The sequence below is a fragment of the Lemur catta genome, chromosome 10 (assembly GCF_020740605.2).
Source record: "Lemur catta isolate mLemCat1 chromosome 10, mLemCat1.pri, whole genome shotgun sequence".
NCBI classification, from domain to species: Eukaryota; Metazoa; Chordata; class Mammalia; order Primates; family Lemuridae; genus Lemur; species Lemur catta.
The window spans coordinates 779,156-796,935 of record NC_059137.1 but is presented as its reverse complement, the minus strand read 5'-3'; the positions used below and the strand labels follow the sequence as shown (position 1 = coordinate 796,935).

Genomic DNA, 17,780 nt, shown 5'->3' with positions numbered 1-17,780 from the left:
GCCCTCGAGGGCACGGGATCCCGGGCTGCCATGCGGCCCCAGGACTGTCCCCCGTGCGCAGGAGCAGGGGCTGCAGCACGTGGGCTGCCTCTGCACTAGGCCCCCAGGTAAAGGGCTCAGGACTTGCTCTGGGCCCTGTCAGGCCTGTCTTGCAGGGGTGCCCCTCGAGCTCATGCCTTCATTTGCAGGGCGCGTCACCACGCTGTGGCCACAAGAATCCCGAAGGTCGAGATCAAGCCAACGCAAGCTAGTGACCAAAGTTCACAAGCACGTGGAGAGGTGAAAAACCATCGTAATCAGAACCCCAGAGAGCTCAGATGGTAGAACATCAGAGAGAGACTGTAGGAGTATTTTGAAAGTCCAGGGAAACAAACCATGCAAGCAGGAAGCAAGCAGAGGCCCAGAGTCCCCGCCGGGCTGGCCCCGCCACCGGCACCCAGGTCTCACCAGCTTGGGCAGGCTCCTCCTGGAGAAGACGCGGCGTGGGCAGCGGAGGTGCAGGTGGCCGGAGCACCAGCTCCGCATGTTGAGCCACTCCACGGTCCGGGCTGGCGCCGGCCCCTCCTCCCTGTGCAGCAGGACCAGCTGCTTCTGGGCGCGCACGGCCCTGTTCTCCAGCATGCGCTCCAGCTGGGGAGCAGGGCCCGGCATCAGCCAGCCTGAGCCCGAGGGCGCGGGGGGCGGCACGGGGCTGGAGGCCAGGCAAGGCCGTCCACCCAGGCCCACACTGCAGACCTGCTCAGGACCAGCCCCACACGGCACAGAGGCCCGAGGCAAGTTCCAGAGCGGCCCCTTGGTTCTCCGCAGCAGCGTGGCCGTGGCGCAGCTTATCTCAGGGCCAGTGAAGCTCCGACCACAGGGTTTGCCCAGCGTGGGCCGGGCAAGGTCAGCCTGCCTGCCAGGGTGCTGGGGGCGTGCAGGCCGGGGGCACCTCCTCCTGCTGCTTCTCTAACACGGCCTTGTGACCACACCACCTTTTCAGATGACATGGTTTTCCAGCACTCACCTTCTCAAGACATGAGAGATGAGGAATTCTTAGCCGCCCCAGGACCAGAGAGGCCGAAGAAGCTCATGAGGAGAGCACAGCAGGGAGCAGAGGGAGGGGAGGGGGACCCCATTCCACACCCGCGAAGCTGGAGGAAACGCACAGGCCTGGGAAGGACGTGAAAGGCTGCACCCGCACCCATGGCACAGGTAAAAACTGCACAGCGGCCAAAAAGGCATGCTGGTGACATCGGGGAACCCTGGGACACAGCCCCTGTGGCTTGGTAGCCCACCGGGAAGGTATCCCATGAAAGGATGTCACAGCCAGCGCTGAGAACGCAGAGGCGGGAGGACACTCAGGGGACAGCCACAGCCGCACACGTGAAACGTGGACAAAGCTCAGAACCCTCAGCAGTGAGGAGAAAAGGAAATTTCAGAAGTATATAAAATAGGACACTGTTTATATAAAATTTCAAGCCTATAAAACAGTGCTTTATGCACACGTTATAAAAATGCGGAAGACGGACAGAGGCTCTGACTTCAAAGAGGCCACCTGGGGTCAGTGGGCACTCAGGGCACCTGCCCTGCTCTGTGAAGCCACCACCAGGGGCAAATGCAGCAAAACGGTTTTAAAGCATGGGAAGCAGATGTCCGGGTGTTAGCTCTTACTGTCTTTTTCTGAGTTCCTGAAATATTTCACTCAAAGGAAACGAGAAGCAGAGGGCTCTGAGGAGAGAGGGGCTCCCCAGCCCACGCCCACTGCTCACCTCGCCCACCGTGGGCTCCTGCTCACCCAGGCCCACGATGAGGATGCAGTCAGCCTGCCGGATGCAGCGCTGAGTCCAGGGCGTGAGTGTGCCGTCCGCCTGGTACAGCACGATCCGGTGGATGTCTTCCTGCTGGCCCAGCCAGCTGGACAGCCGGTACTCGTGGGTGCTGCACGGCGCAGAGGGAGGGCCTCACTCTCCGTGGGAGGCGCCCAGGAGGCCCACTCCCCAGGGAGCATGTGTCCCCCTCCAAAAGTGGCAGCAGAGGGCCAGGACCAGCCACCGCCCAGCACTCCCAGCTGTCCCTAGTCCTTGGTGAGTCATCTAGCAACGGGACCATTGCACAGGGCTGCAGCGGAGCCCCGGGGTTGGGGCTCTGTGTGGGGCTGTCAGGACAGGGTGAGGCGCAGGCTGCCCAAGCAGCAGGGAGGGTCTGGAGGTCCCCCGGGAGGCCTGACCGTGACCAGTAGGTTACAGTAGCCCAGCGTGTGCCGAGTGCTGCAAGTGGCGTCACTGCCGCCGGCACTGCGGTGTGGCTGGCCGTGGAGCAGCCAGGGCGTGCCTGGCTAAGTGCAGGGAGCTGGGGCCTGCCAGGCTGTCTGCTACGTGGGGCCAAACGGGCACTGACCGCCACACACCTGTCCAGAGCAGCAGAGCCAAGGCGCTGTTTTATGTTGTCGCTGGTCAGCCGCAGGGTTGGGCCTGAAAACACAACCACCGATCAGGGAGACGTGTCCTAGCAGCCCCTCCGAGGACAGACCAGGCTGATGACAGCATCCACTCCTGTCCTGAGGGTCTGTTCCCTCGAAAGCAACTGCCACGTCTTTTTCCTACCTCGGAAGAAGTGCCTGTGGCCTGAGGCAGCCGCCCCCTGCCCTGAGAGACCCCCCTGCCCTGAGAGACCCCCAGGCAGCCTCCCTGAACCTCAGAGGAGTCGAATCTCTGCATCCCTGACTGCGTGTTGCAGGCAGGGAAGGTTCTACCCCACGAGATAATGCAATTTCCCAAATCCAGATCAGCGAGGCTGGCGGGATTCCAACATGCTGAAGCTCACCGATGTCGAGATGCCCTCTCTTTTCACGCTGTATGTCCCTAAAATCAGCGTGCCGCTGTCCCCACAGGCAGCCGTCAGGGCCTGCTCAAGCAGCAGAGAGCATCCGCAGACAACCCGTCAGAGGCTCGGGAGAAAAGCCAGGACGAGACAGGCAGCGCTGCCCACTGTGCCCTGGCCGTCGAGGAAGAGCACCCTCCCCCTGGGGAAAGGACCCGGAAGACCAGTGCTGTGCGTGGAAAGCTGGGACTGCAGCGTCACACCTGCGTGAGCCCTGCTGAAACACGGCTGATTTCCACCACATGCACACTGGGCAGGTGACAGGCTGCTCCTCCCAGGGAGGCTGGGGAGGGCAGGGACCCTGGTGGGGCTGCCCTGCCTGGCCAGCAGGTTGGAGTGAGACCCTTGAGTCGGGAGCCACACAGCAGTGTCTTCTCCTCCACCCCAGCACAAGACAAGAAGGGCCTGCAGGGCGGGAGCGCTGCAAGGTGGGGTGAGGCACGAGCAGCTCCATCTCTCGGCCCCAGGAGCCACCCAGGACGAGACAGGCCACGTCCAGACGCAGGAAAATGAAGCTGCTGGCCTGAGGCCCTCAGGGACCCCAGCTTGGCCCCACCTACCCCACAATGGACGTCTGTGGCTCTGGGCCCCCCTGGACTGGGAAGGCTCTCAGGGGCTATTCAGGGACCTCTGGGTTCCCGGGCATGGGCTCAGTTCCTGCTGGTCTGGCTGCACTGACCACCCCACTCCTGGAGGAGTCTGCTACGGGCCTGCAGGTGCTCCGTGGGGAAGCCCAGGGGAGCAAGGTGGCACAGGCCAGGCCGGGGAGACCTGCGCCTCCTGCGAAGCCAGCCTTCCGGAAGGCAGGAGAGGGGTCAGCACCACCAGGCTCCAGTTCTGTGGGTGTGGCTGAAGCAGACATCAGTCAGGCCACGGTCCCAAGCCTGCTCTGGCCTGGGCAACCCTGCCGGCTTGACTGCCAAACAGCTTCTTTCCCAAATTCTGGAAACCAGAGGAAAATGGAAAGACACCTTCAAAGTGCTAGAATAAAATGATTATCGGCTTTCATTCAGTCAGTAAAACCCTCTCGGAAGCGAGGGTGACCGAGTCACGGTGAAGGTGAGGCAGCTGCACGGTGGGCCAGGTTTGGTCTTTCAAAACGAGAGTTCTGGGTCACCTGGAAATGGCAGGACAGGGCTCCAGGTGGCCCTGGACTCACCTAGTTCTCCCCTATGTCTCACTTGCAGTTCTCAAGAACAACTGTAGACCGTGCCAGGGGGCAACACGCAGAGGTGGGGAGGGACGGGCGGGACAGCTCTGTCCCAGCCCCCCAGACACGGTGTTTCGCAACGCTCCAGCCCAGTGGGCCATGCTGCCCTGGCTGTGAAACCCGGGTGGGCTGCTTTCCAGGGTCCTCAGCAGCTTCCCTGAGCCTGGGGTCCGGCTGGCAGTGCGTCGAGGCTCCTGCTGTCCCTTGCTGTCTGTGAGCAGCGCACCTGCGCGGTGTGACCTGCCGTGGCAGCAGAGGGCCAGGACCATCAGACACAGGCAAGCTCACGGCCGGAGCGCAGCAGACCTGCCTTGCAAACACCCCCACGGAAAAGAACGGATCTGGACTTCCACCTCACACCATGACCAGAATCAACCCCAGGTAGACCGTACGTTTAAAAGGAAAGCTAAAACAATAAAGTTTTTACAAGAACATTATGACTTGGGGACAGGATTACATTTTTTTAATAAAACACAAAAAGCAGTAACCATATAGGAAAAAATTGATAAATTAGCCCATATATTAGAATCAAGAACTTCTGTTCATCAAAAGATAGCATTGAAAGAATAAAAAAGCAAGCCACACCCCAAAATAGACCCGCAGCAATGCAGTCAACTAATCTTTGACACAGAAGCTGAGGCAATCACTACAACAGGGAAAAGACAGTCTTGCCAACAGACGGTGCAGGAACAACTGGGGATCGACGTGCAAAAACGAATCTAGACACAGACCTTGCACCCTTCACAAAAATTAACTCAAAGTGGATCACAAACCTAAATGTGAAATGAAAACTATGAAACTCCTAGAAGTCAACCTCACAGAAAATCCAGATAACTTCAGGTTTGGCAACGACTGCTCAGATAGGACGCCGGAGGCACGACCCACGACAGGGAACTGACAAGCCGGGCCTCCCTTACGTTAAAAACTTCTGCTTTGTGAAGACACCGTCAAGAGACTGAGAGGACAAGCCCCAGGTGGGAGAAAATATTTGCAAAAGACACATCTGATGAAGGACTGTTACCCAAAACCTGTAAAAAAGCTAAAACTTAACAAGTAAACAACATGGTTAAAAAACGAGCCAAAGATCTGAGAAGATCCCTCAGCAGAGCAGGCGCCACAGAGGGAGGATCAGCACACGGAAAGAGGCTCCTGTCACGGGTCATCAGGGAAACGCAGGCTAACGCAGCACTGAGACACCAACGCACACCCGTCGGAACGGCCCAGTCCAGAACACCGACAAAGCCAGGGGCCGGGAAGGTGTGGACGCCGGGACGCCCCACTCGCCGCTGGTGGGAAAAGGTACAACCACTTTGGAAGACAGCTGGCAATGTCTTCCAAAACTAAACATACTGTACCACATCATCCAGCAATATGCTCTTTGGTATTTACCCAAATGAGTTGAAAACTTACGTTCACACAAAAAGCTACACACGGATTTTTATAGCAGCTTTATTCCTAATTGCCCAAACTGGGAAGCAACCAAGATGTCCTTCAGTAGATGAAGGGAACATTGAACTGTGCTACAGCCGGACAGCGGAATATTATTCAGCATCGAAAAGAAATGAGCTATCAAGCCAGCAAAAGGCGTGGGGGCAACGTAAATGCAGGTCACTAAATGGGAGAAACCCATCTGAAAAGGACGCGCGCCGCTGACTCCAACTCTGTGTCTTTCTGGGAAAGCAAAACCACGGAGACAGCAGCAGATCAGTGGGGAGGGAGGGATGAACAGGCAGAACACAGAGGGTCTTTAGGGCTGGGAAACTGCTCCGCGTGACACCGTAATGGTGGATACGTGTCACCATACGTGTTCAAACCTGTGCAGAATGTGCATCAGCAAGAGTGAACGCAGGCAAACGGTGGACCCTGGGTGGTGATGACCAGTCAGTGTGGGTGCACCGGTTGCAGCAAACGCTCCACTCCAGCCGGGGCCTGTACGTGTGAGGGGGAAGGGAGTAGATGGGAACTCCCTGTACCTTCCTTTCTATTTTGCTGTGAACCTAAAACTGCTAAAAAATATAAATCTATTTTTTTAAAAAAGAATACATGATTTTTGTCACTAAAAAAAAGAAAGAAAAACTTCAACAGTAAGAAAACAAACAGTCCAGTTAGAAAACATGCAAAAGGTATGAACAGACATTTCACCCAAGAAAATAAAGACAGTAAAATGTGCATCTTCATCATGCACTACTAGAGAAAAGCAAATTAAATTGTGATGTGCTACCACTACATACCTATCAGAACAGCTAAAATAAGAAAAAGAGCAATCACTGTAAGCTGGGCACTGTGGCACTGCCTGTAGTCCCAGCTACTAGGGATGCTGAGGCAGGAGGATCACTTGAGCCCAGGAGTTCAAGTCTAGCCTGGGCAATATAGCAAGACCCCATTTCTTAAAAAAAAGGACTGACAACAGAGCCTGGTGAGGATGTTTATGCATTGCTGCTGGAAACTCTGGAAGACAGTGTGGCAGCGTCCTATAAAAAACTAAACACACACATACTTATCATACTCTTGGGCATTTACCCCAGAGAAATGAAAACATATGTGCACACAACATCCATTACCCAAACAATCACAGCAGCCTTATTCCTAACACCACCGAACCAGAAACGACCCACACAACCTGAGGGGGCAAAGCAACCGTGGGCATCCACACGATGGGACATTCCTCAGCAACAGGGAGGCATGAGCTCTTGACACTTAGCATCATTCTGAGTAACCAATTCAGTCCCAAAGGCCACACACAATATTATGGTACGATTCCTTTTTTTTTTTTTTTTTGGAGACAGAGTCTCTCACTCTGTCACCCAGGCTGGAGTGCAGTGGTGTCACTGTAGCTCACTGCAGCCTCCAATTCTTGGGCTCAAGTGATCCTCTGCCTCAGCCTTCCAAAGTGCTGGGATCACAGGCGTGCGCCACTGTGCCCAGCCCGATTCCATTTTTATAACTTTCTCAGAATGACAAAATTACAGAGATGGAGAAGGAACATGTGGCTGCCAGTGAGTGGGGCTGTTGGGGGAGGGGCAACTTCGAGGTGGGCTGACGCGTCTCTGGATGGGGCCAGCTGCGGAAACCTACGCCCGTGCCAAAACGGCACAGAACACGCACACTCACACACACACACAAAAACTAGTGAAACCTCACGTAGGTCTACAGATTGTACAAATGCCAGTTTTCTGGTCCTGATATTGCTACGTAAGATGTTACCACTGGGACCTAGGTGAAGGGCACGTGGGCTCTCTCTTTACTATTTTATGATTTCCTGTGATTCTACAATTATTTCAAAATAAAAAGATTTAAAAAGGGAATTTTACAACACTCCACTGTGCAACCTGAAGATGCTTTGGCTGCACTCTGAGCAATCCGCCAGCTGTCTGTGGAAACGAGTGGAATTTTCTACACACATCTGAACATCCATCAGGAAACAAAGATCAAGACTATCAAAGGAGGCGATGAGTGCTTTATGTGTTTTAAACTTGAATTTTGAGAATAACTTTTAAATATTAGATAATAGTAATAATATCTTTCAGTTTTATAAATCTTTTTTTGGCATTTATTTAATGTTTTCTATTATCAAATGTCTGTCTCAGGTGGAGAGCATTTTAACATGGCACTGCATAGTCTTATCATGGTATACTGTTTCATAATAATTATACCATACTCATTGCATTCATTATTATATCATTTTGCAGAGACAACTCTTTTTTTTTTTTTTTTTTGAGACAGAGTCTCACTCTGTTGCCTGGGCTAGAGTGAGTGCCGTGGCGTCAGCCTAGCTCACAGCAACCTCAAACTCCTGGGCTCCAGCGATCCTACTGCCTCAGACTCCCGAATAACTGGGACTACAGGCATGCGCCACCATGCCCGGCTAATTTTTTTTTTTCTATATAGATTTTTAGCTGTACAAATCATTTCTTTCTATTTTTAGTAGAGACGGGGTCTTGCTCTTCCTCAGGCTGGTCTCGAACTCCTGAGCTCAAACAATCGGCCCGCCTCGGCCTCCCAGAGTGCTAGGATTACAGGCGTGAGCCACCGCGCCCGGCCCAGAGACAACTCTTAAAGTTTTAGTACAACCAAACCACAGAGAAGTGATACACTGTCTATCATCAGGGTTACCCACAACCCATAAAAACTTGTAAATAAAGTGTTAAAAAGAATACAAAATATCTCATGATTCTGAGAGTCCCCAAGCTTTCTCAGGAACCTCAATTTCTTGTTCTTGAAGATGCAAATGTAGTAGCTACCAGTAATTTGAAAACACCACCAAAGTCACCTGACCCCAACTGAGGCCCCGGCCATCCACCATAGTATCCAATCGAACAGAGGAGCAGCAGGTTGAGAACACAAGGACAGGCTAGGGGGTCTCTGCACTGAGGACAAGGACAGGCTGGGGGGGTCTCTGTACTGAGGACATGGACAGGCTGGGGGGTCTCTGCACTGAGGACAAGGACAGGCTGGGGGGTCTCTGTACTGAGGACAAGGACAGGCTGGGGGGTCTCTGCACTGAGGACATGGACAGGCTGGGGGGTCTCTGCACTGAGGACAAGGATGGGCTGGGGGGTCTCTGCACTGAGGACAAGGATGGGCTGGGGGGGGTTTGCACTGAGGACAAGGAAGGGCTGGGGGGGGTTTGCACTGAGGACAAGGATGGGCTGGGGGGGCTCTGTACTGAGGGACCCTGCATTATCTCTAGGTAACCCTGGACCTGACACCTGTTCTAGCCTCAGGGATGCCCTCAGACCCCTAGTGTAGCCTTAACAGGGGTGAGGCAAGACCCCCCATGGCCTGCCCCTCCTGCCAGCCAGGTGCCCCGTCCCGACCCTCAGCTCTGACAGACACAGAGGTTGGGCTGTACATGAAGAGATCCCGAGGACCCTCGGGAACTGATGAGGACATGTCACTCAGGCTGTGGGGAGAGCTTACCAATGGCGCTGAGGGCGTGTTCCAGCTCCAGGGCAAAGGCAGTGAGGGGCACGTCCTCAGACACAGGCATCGTGGCCACTGTGGACAGGTTGCCGGCTGGGTTCCCCGAGTCCCACTTGCTGCCTGCTGTGTGGAGCCCCAGTGGGTGGCCTGTGGATCACAGGGCAGTGTCGGCTGGGCCGTGTCCGAGACAGCCTGGATGCCTCCCGACACCTCCAGGTGACACCAGGGCGCAGGCTGCCTGGGAGGAGTGCGGCAGGCTCCCATATCTGCCCCGGTCGCGCAGTGACCAGAGGCCTCCTCCCCACGCACCCTTCCCGTCCTGCAGAGCTGTCTGACTACACCCCTGAGTGCCTGAGTTCCACGTGCGGGACGGACGTGCTCCTGCCCCTGGAGCCTGGTGATTCAGGAAGCAAATGAAGTGTGGAAAAGCATGTGAAGCCCAGAATAAGCTACAATGGTTAAAATATCCTGCCAGGTCGGAGGACTCATCCTGTGACCCAGCTGTTCCTAGAGTTTTCCCACCACTCATTCTAGAAACAGGAAACGATGTAAGAGCTTAGAAGATCGAGACATGTTCGTTGTCCCTCATGTGCACACGACCTCCAGAAACCAGTGGAGGCTGGGTTGGGCTGGGGTAGCCCTGGGGAGACAGAGGCAGACCAAGTCTGCGAGGGAGCCCTCCTCTCCCTGTACCGTGGGCCTCTAAGAGTTCCACCAAGTGGCTCACCCAGGCGGCTGGGACCTTCCCCCTGGGCCCCCAAGCGAGCTGACGGGCCCCTCGGCCAGCACAGCAGCAAGGATGGCAGTGTGTCGGTCCACAGGTTCACCAGCTGCTGTCAGAGGGCCTCTGGTCCCTGTGTTAGTGGAAGTCTCCTTCTTGTAAAGGTGAGGGATGGCCCCACCACGCCCGCTGGCCACTGCACCACTGCCACGTTCCTGCTCAGCCAGGGTCTCCTGCAGCCTGGCATGCGGTGGGCTCTCTCCCCCGCTGCCCCCACGGGGCCCAGCACTGATGGCTGCCACAGCTCGTCTCTCCTGCCAACAGGCCCAGCTCCTCCGAACGGGCTTCGTTTCTGACTCTGCTCCTCTCACCCCTAGTGAAGCCGTTTCCAGAAGCTGCCAGACCCAGTAGTTCCTGATGGGCTAAAGTCAGCATGGGGGTGCAGAATGGCGGGAGAGGGCGGATGCAGCCTGGAGGGGAGAGACCAGGGAACAGAAGGGAGAGCTCGGCAGCCAGGCCCCGCCGCACACGGTGACCAGCAGGAACCTCTGCTGCCTACAGGACACGAACACGGATGCCTGTGGCAGCGGCTTAGGAGAGCCCAAGGCCATCGGGAGGCCTGTTAATGGGGAGTCTGGCTCAGTGTGTGACCATGCTGCTCTCAATAAAACACGCCTTTATGTACTGGCAAGAAAAGAGCTGATGCTATGTTGTTGAGTGCAAACACGTAGTTCATAAATGTAACTGCATCATTAAACAAACAAAAGGTTCCTCAATCTGCACACAGACAGGAACACAGGCAAGCAGTGCTGTCTGCACAATGTCCCACTGAGGCTCAACTGACAGCTCCGGACACACCTCTGGACCTGGCCCCCAGCCCCAGCCCCGCTTCTTGGCCTCACCTGCCCAGGGGCCCCAACGCTCCCTGTTCTCAGTCATGCTCATCACCAGCAAATGGGAGCCCCGGGCCCCCGTCAGCGTCAGGGCCACCTCCTGGGGAGAAGGCTGCTCTGCGCACAGTGGCCAGGGCAACTCTCCCCACCCAAGTCCGGCCAGGCGCCTCTTCTGCCCAAAGCCCTCCAGTGCCCGCCCCCCGCCCAACCTGGGACAAGCCAAGTCTACAACCGCCACAGCCCCCTGCAACCTGTGGCCAACCTGAGCCGCTGGCAACCCCCAACACCCTCAGGGCCCAGCCCAACTGCCCAGGGCTGCATGCCTGCCCCTCCACCCTCTCCTGAGCCCTGTCTCCCCGACTCCACTATCAACGCCAGGAGAGAATTCTCCCCTGACTGGCTCCTTAACTCAGCTGCAGCAGGTGTTTCCCAGGAATGCAGGGACGGGTGTTTTGCAGAGGCTGCCAAGACTCAGGGTCCTCTGCCCTTCTCTGCTACGAGGCTGCAAAACCCAGGCACATCCCAGGCTCTTGCAGACAGCACGCAGCTCTGCTAAGTGGCCGTGACCAGGCAACGCTCGAGACGTGCAGGGACGTCCATGCTCAGGCCGCTGCGCAGAGACGGGTGCTTGGAGGTGGGAGCTGTCTGGGGCTGCCCGAGAGCCCAGGGTTGGGCAGGTGTTGGCCATGGGGCTCACTGGATCCCCCAGAAGAGACCCTAACCCTGGAGTCAATGCAGGAACCAGCAGTCCCACTAGAGGACCCTGCCCAGTGCGTGGTGCAGACACACCTGTGTGAGAAAGGGCGCGCAGGTCACACTGCGGCCGGCAGAGCCTGAGGAGCCGTGAAGGGGAAGCGTCGGCTTCCCAGTTCATACCTTCAGGGTTCCCCACTCTCTAGTGTCTTTTTCCTAGGCCTACACAGCTTTTGTAATAAAACTAGGTAATCACGGACAAGAAAATGAAGCAAAAGAAAATTTGCTGCACATTTCCTCTTGGATCTGGCGCCGTTCTGACTACCTTTGCTCCCCCCCTCCCCCCCCCCCCCCCCCCCCCCGTGGCACCAGCCACACCGGTACAGAACCCGCCGATCAGAACACAGAACCCGGGTGCAGCTCCTCCAGCTGCCTACGAGGCTCCGGTTCCTGCCACCCTGAACCTGGCCCTGAGTGGCCACCCTATCAGCCTCTAGCCTGTCTGTCCAGGAGGTCTTGGGGACCCTGGTGGTCCTCATGCTGCGCCCCACCCTGGCCACCACCAAGGCCACCTTCCCAAGCACTGCTGAGCCGTCTTGCAAGGGTCTCTTACAGTCACTGTCACACCCTCAACCCGCAGTTATGACTCCTCTCCAGGCAGCCGAGCCTCCACACACACAGGAAGAACTGGGGGCTCAGACTGTCCTCCGGCGACACTTCTGCTTCTAAATGCCAAGTGAAGTGTGCGCTGCTTTTGCCATGAAAAGCAAACAACAACACACACCCCCGACAGTGCCACTGAGACAAAGGATCACCTCTCCCATTCCAAGGTTAGTCTGAATGTTTTTCTCTTTCGTGGTCTGAGTTTTATTTATTTTTCCTGCAGCTGTTCCTTGGGGATCCCGTTCCTCTCATCTCTCTCAGGGGCTGCACACGTCAGAATCCTCCATCTCAGGTGGAAGCAAAAAGGGATTCTACAGCCAGCTTTGCGTAGTCTTTAAGAACTTTTGGCTTCTAGCCGTGGCCAAAAGGGAGGTAGAGCAGACACATTCCACCTGCCACAAGACCCTGGAATAGCACAGGAAGCCACGGTCACAAGACGCGGGGGGGATGAAGACAGGAAGGCAGACCCATTGCACTAACCCAACAAGAGCAGCAGTGCCCTTCCCAGGGTGCTGCCTGCAGGGAGACTGCCCGGCACTGAGCAACACCAGCACACACCCACCAACCACCCACCCCACACCAGTAGGCAGAGAACGCTCTGCTCCCCCTGGGGGAGGTGGGGGACACAAAGTCTTGAAATCTGCCTACGCGAAGCTGACCAGCGGCGAGGCCCTGAGAGCGGGGTACAGCGCAGAACCCAGGCAGCTTTCACACAGGTTCTGCCGGCACGGCAGGGCAGATCGCAGCACGACCGCACAGGCCCTGACAGTTACGTTCACATTCAAACAACAGCCCACAAGAGTGGGTCAGGACGTGCTCTAAGAATTCAAGCACATTTACAGACTGCTAAAATAGAATATATCAACAGGAACTAGGCCTGATGCAGCGGCTCCCACCTGTAGTCCCCGCTACTCGGGAGGCTGAGGCAGGAGGATGCTTGAGCCCAGGAATTGAGGCTCTGGTGAGCTGTGATCGCTCCACTGCACTCTAGCCTGGGCAACACAGCACGAACCCATCTCTAAAAAATCAATCAGTAGGAACCAGAGTCTCTTAATACTCAAAATATCACAATATAATTCAAAATTACCAGGCATACCAAGAACAAGGAAAATCTTAACTGGAACAACAACAACAAAAAAACTACCAAGAGACAAAAATGACATGGCAGGTGTTGGAATTATCTGACAAGGTCCATAAAGCAGCTGTCATAACCAGCTAGAACCAGCAATCACGAACGCCCCTAAAACAGACACAGTCTGAGCACAGAAGCAGAAGGCATAGAGAGGAACCAGGATACAGTAAGTGAAATGAAACTCTCTACATAGGCCTAATCGCAGAACCAAGAGGACCAGAGGAAGGAGCCAGTGACCCCAAAGACAGATCGAAAGGAACTTCTGTCTTCTCGGCCCAGGAAGAAAACAGACTTACAAAATGAGCAGTGCCCTGGAGACCTTCGGAACAGTAACAGAAGGTCTAACATTAGTGTCATTGTATTTCAAGAGGCGAAAGGGTATGATATTAAAAAAATATTTAAAGAAATAAAAGCTGAAAGCTTTCCAAATTTGGTAAAGGATACACACCTACAGATTCAAGATGAATAAACCCCAAATAGGATAAATCCAAAGATGTTCATGCCCAGACACTTCGAAATCAAATTTCTGAAAACTGAAGATGGAGGGAGATGATGCATCGCCTATGTGAGAACACCAGGCATCTGGAACTTCCATTAGAACCAGTGGAGGCCACAAGGAAGCAGCACAAAACTTTTTAAGTGGTGAGATGCGAGAACTGCCGACCCAGAATTATACATCCAGCAAAAATATCTTTCAGCATGAGGGCAAAGTAAAGACATTCTCAGATGAGGGAAAACTAAGAGAATTTGTAGCTATCAGACCTTCTGTAAAAGAACTGCTAGGCCAGGCACAGTAGCTCTCACCGGTAATTCCTGTTCTTTGAGAGGCTGAGGTGGGAGGATTGCTTGATGCCAGGAGTTCGAGACCAGCCTGAGCAACACAACAAAACTTCATCTCTACAGAAAAATTTTAAATATAGCCAGGCACGGCGGCGCACACCTGTCGTCCCAGCTACTGAGGAGGCAGAGGGCGAGGATGATTTGAGCACAGGGGTTCGAGGCTGCACTGAGCTATCAGTGCACCACTGCACTCCAACCTGGGTGACAGGGCAAGACTGTGTTGCAAAACAAACAAATAAACAACAACAACAACAAAAAACCCACCCAAAAACAAACAAACAAAGCCTGCTAAAAAAGATTCTTTGGACAGAATGGAAATAACACTGGAAAGAAACTGGAAACACCAAGAATGAAGGAAGAGCAGCAGAAATGGTAACCATCTGAGTAAATATCACAGACTACTCTCCTCTTGAGTTGTGAAAATTATGCTTGATGGCTGAAAGTGAAAGTTATACACCATTTGGGGAGTGCTTTCTGTGTACCTAGAGGTCACAGTTAAGACACCATGTCATTAAGGGAGAAGAATAAAGTGACCCAAATGGTGGTAAGGTTTCCACATTCCAGTTAAATAAAATGTTGGCATGAGCAGACAACGATAAGTATGGACATTGTAATCCCTAGAGCGACCACTGAAAATATCACATGCGGCCGGGCGCGGTGGCTCACGCCTGTAATCCTAGCACTCTGGGAGGCTGAGACGGGTGGATCGCTCGAGGTCAGGAGTTCGAGACTAGCCTGAGCAAGAGCGAGACCTCGTCTCTACTAAAAATAGAAAGAAATTATCTGGCCAACTAAAAATATATATTGAAAAAATTAGCCGGGCATGGTGGCGCATGCCTGTAGTCCCAGCTACTCGGGAGGCTGGGGCAGGAGGATCGCTTAAGCCCAGGAGTTTAAGGTTGCTGTGAGCTAGGCTGATGCCACGGCACTCACTCTAGCCCAGGCAACAAAGCAAGACTCTGTCTCAAAAAAAAAAAAAAAAAGAAAATATCACATGAAGAGATATAATGGAAACCACACGTGATAAATAAAAATGGAATAATCAAAAAGGTTCAAGTAACCTAAAAGAAGTTTTAAAAGCCAGGCATGGTGGCATGTGCCTGCTTTCCCAGCTACTCTGAAGAGTGAGGCAGGGGGACTGCCTGAGCCAAAGAGCTCAAGGCTGCAATGTGCTACGATTGTGCCTGTGAATAGCCACTGCACTCCAGCCTGGGCAACACAGAAAGACCCCATATCTAAAATAATAAAATAGATAACATAACATAAAAAATAGATAAATGTTTTAAAAAGTGTGGGGGGTGAGAACAGAAAAAAAGAAAATGGAAGACATAAATCCTAACAAAACAATTACATTAAACGTAAATGGCCTAGAAACCATTTAAAAGATAAAGATTGTCAGAAGAGGTGAAAAAAACATGGACTATATGATTTCTACAAGAAACTCAGCTGGTACAATAGGTCGAAAGTAAAATGAAAAGAATTATCTCATGTGTTGAACAGTGTTCCTCTAAAATTCACGTCAACCCACAATCTCATAATGTGTCTTCATTTGGAAGGAGAGTTTTGTAGCTGTAATCAAATTAGGATGAGATCGTGCTGGATTAGGTCGCACACCCTCCACACTTTGCTGTCGCCATGTGGCACGTCTGTCCGTCCACTCATTCCTTCAATAGACATTCCATATCGCACACAAGGTCACAGCTGGGAAAAAACATACCCAGACCCCTGTCCTCCTGCAGCCCACATGTCAACGCAGGAAATGGATAACAAATGAGCTAACTAGAGGGCCTATGTGATGTCTCAGGGGTGACAAGTACACAGGAGAAAAATTAAGTGGAAAAGGGAAATTGAGAGTGCTGGGGGCAGACAGGGAGGGTAGGGAGGCTGCGTGAGGCAGCACACGGGCCCGCAGGAGCAGTGCGGCTCCCCTGCGGCCTGCTCCAGGCAGAGAGCAGCAGCCACGGAGGCAGCCGGCAGCAGGGAGAGGAGTTCACAGAACAGCAAGGGGGTCCTGGAGTCCAGCGTCGTCAACCAAAGATAATGAGTCAAATGTCAGAGTTCTCAAATATTTGAGAGCCAGTAAGAGAGGACAGCCTGAAAACCTAATTCCAATAGTGGCTCCTGAAGAAAGCACATACTCAGAACTAGAAAAGAATAAATAAGCTGAGATAAAAAAAAAATTTTTAAGTCCTAATACTCTAGAATTGTTTCGACACCTTTCCAAGCTTTGCACATGACGCAGCACTCTAACTACCCGACTAGGTGCTGATCCAGTGCATCCCACCAATTATCTTTTCCCAGAGGTTTCACTCTCCCTCTTTCTCCTGATCAGCTGGCAACAATAGGGAGGAGACGTATCACATTTCTTCTTTTCCCATATAATAGAGTTTCCCTCCAATGCTGCCTGCGTTGAGACATAGTTTTGCAAAATTTTTCTGGTACTACCAAAATCTAAGGACTCTCTTTATCCACCCAGTTCAGAGATGCCCTCTGGTGGATGCCCTAGGGCCTCTCCTGAGGGCGGGGCAGCCTGGTAGCTAGAGTGGGTGGGGCTCCAAGGTGGGTGTGGCCATGGTCCGGAGAGGGCGGGGCTCCAAGGTGGGCGGGGCTCCAAGGCAGGCGGGGCCATGTCTGGAGTGGGAGGGGCTGCAGGACAGGTGGGGCTCCCACAAGGCTGCAGGGGTGACCCACCTGTTGCAGGTCCCTGCTGGAGGCTGCCCAGGATCTTCTCACCCAAGAGATGAATCAACCGAGTCACCACCTGTGGGCAGAGAAAGGAGAGACCCCAAAACCAAACATTTTACACCAACAAATGCTGTGAACTAAAGACCCCACAATGATGCTCCAAAGATGACAAGACTCAGGAAACCACACGGCTGTGGGTGCCAGGTGATGCTCCCTTCACCCTGCCTGTGTGAGCCATACGGTTGCCATTCTGGCTGCCAGGGTGTGGGGCTTGGCTCTGAAAAGTGGCCGTGGGGGGCTGTCAGAGGTGAGGGGCACGTCCCCAGTGCCCTTGAGCCTGACCAAGCCTCTCGCCATCACTTCTGCAGGGGCAGCCCCCCACCACCCTGAAGGCAGGGCGAGCAGAGGCTGGTGGGCTTCGCCACGGCGGAGGGCTCTCCTCCTGAGTGGACAACCCCACTGCTGGGGCCACGGGCTGCTACTGGATGATGCCCAGGAATTATTACATCTTTAGATATAATAATATCACTTTTGCTATTATTAATATTAACTTTTAGAGTTATAGACTTAAATATTTAAGGTTAGGATATCAAAATATCTCTAATTTACTTTTTAAAAATTAATTTTTAATTGACAAATTAAAATTGTTACAATTTACTTTTAAATGGTTCATATAAAAATAAAGTGTGCTGAATGTTTTTAACTGCTAAGGTTTACAAGATGGCAGAGACGCATTACTGTACAGGGAATCTAACTACCGCCGCTCTTAGAGGCAGGATAGGATGACTGGGAAGGAGATGCTGCTCTTAGCTTCAGCAAAACCTGAATTACTCAGGAGAGCGAGGTGACAGCGCTGACAGTCATTTTGGTGTTGCTCCCGGAAGCAAGTGGGACTTCTCTCCCACCACTCTGCCCTCAAGCCTCCCTCTCCAGTCTGCTTCCTGACCCTGTGGGCCAAGAGCTCAAAGTCAACCTTGAAGACGCACCTGCTGCAGGTGGGAGGGCAGTGAGGACAACCTCTCTCAGCCCCTTCTGCCAAGTCAGGCAGCCCACCAGCAAGCTAACTCAGAGATCCTCGCTCACCCCCAGGATGCTGGAGTCAAAGACCCACAGAGGATACAAGTGAAACCACCCAAATTTTACGATATGAGACAAAAA

General features: G+C 53.5%; 1 protein-coding gene across 1 annotated transcript in view; it reads right to left on the bottom strand.

Moving 5' to 3' along the window:
• Positions 1–17,780, bottom strand: part of PNPLA7 (patatin like phospholipase domain containing 7) — a 64,729-nt gene that overhangs the window by 11,322 nt on the left and 35,627 nt on the right. Inside the window, 5 exon segments of the mRNA XM_045563775.1 lie at positions 448–630; positions 1,752–1,920; positions 2,390–2,453; positions 8,993–9,142; positions 16,629–16,698. Of these exon segments, the coding sequence (XP_045419731.1) occupies positions 448–630; positions 1,752–1,920; positions 2,390–2,453; positions 8,993–9,142; positions 16,629–16,698 (636 nt within the window).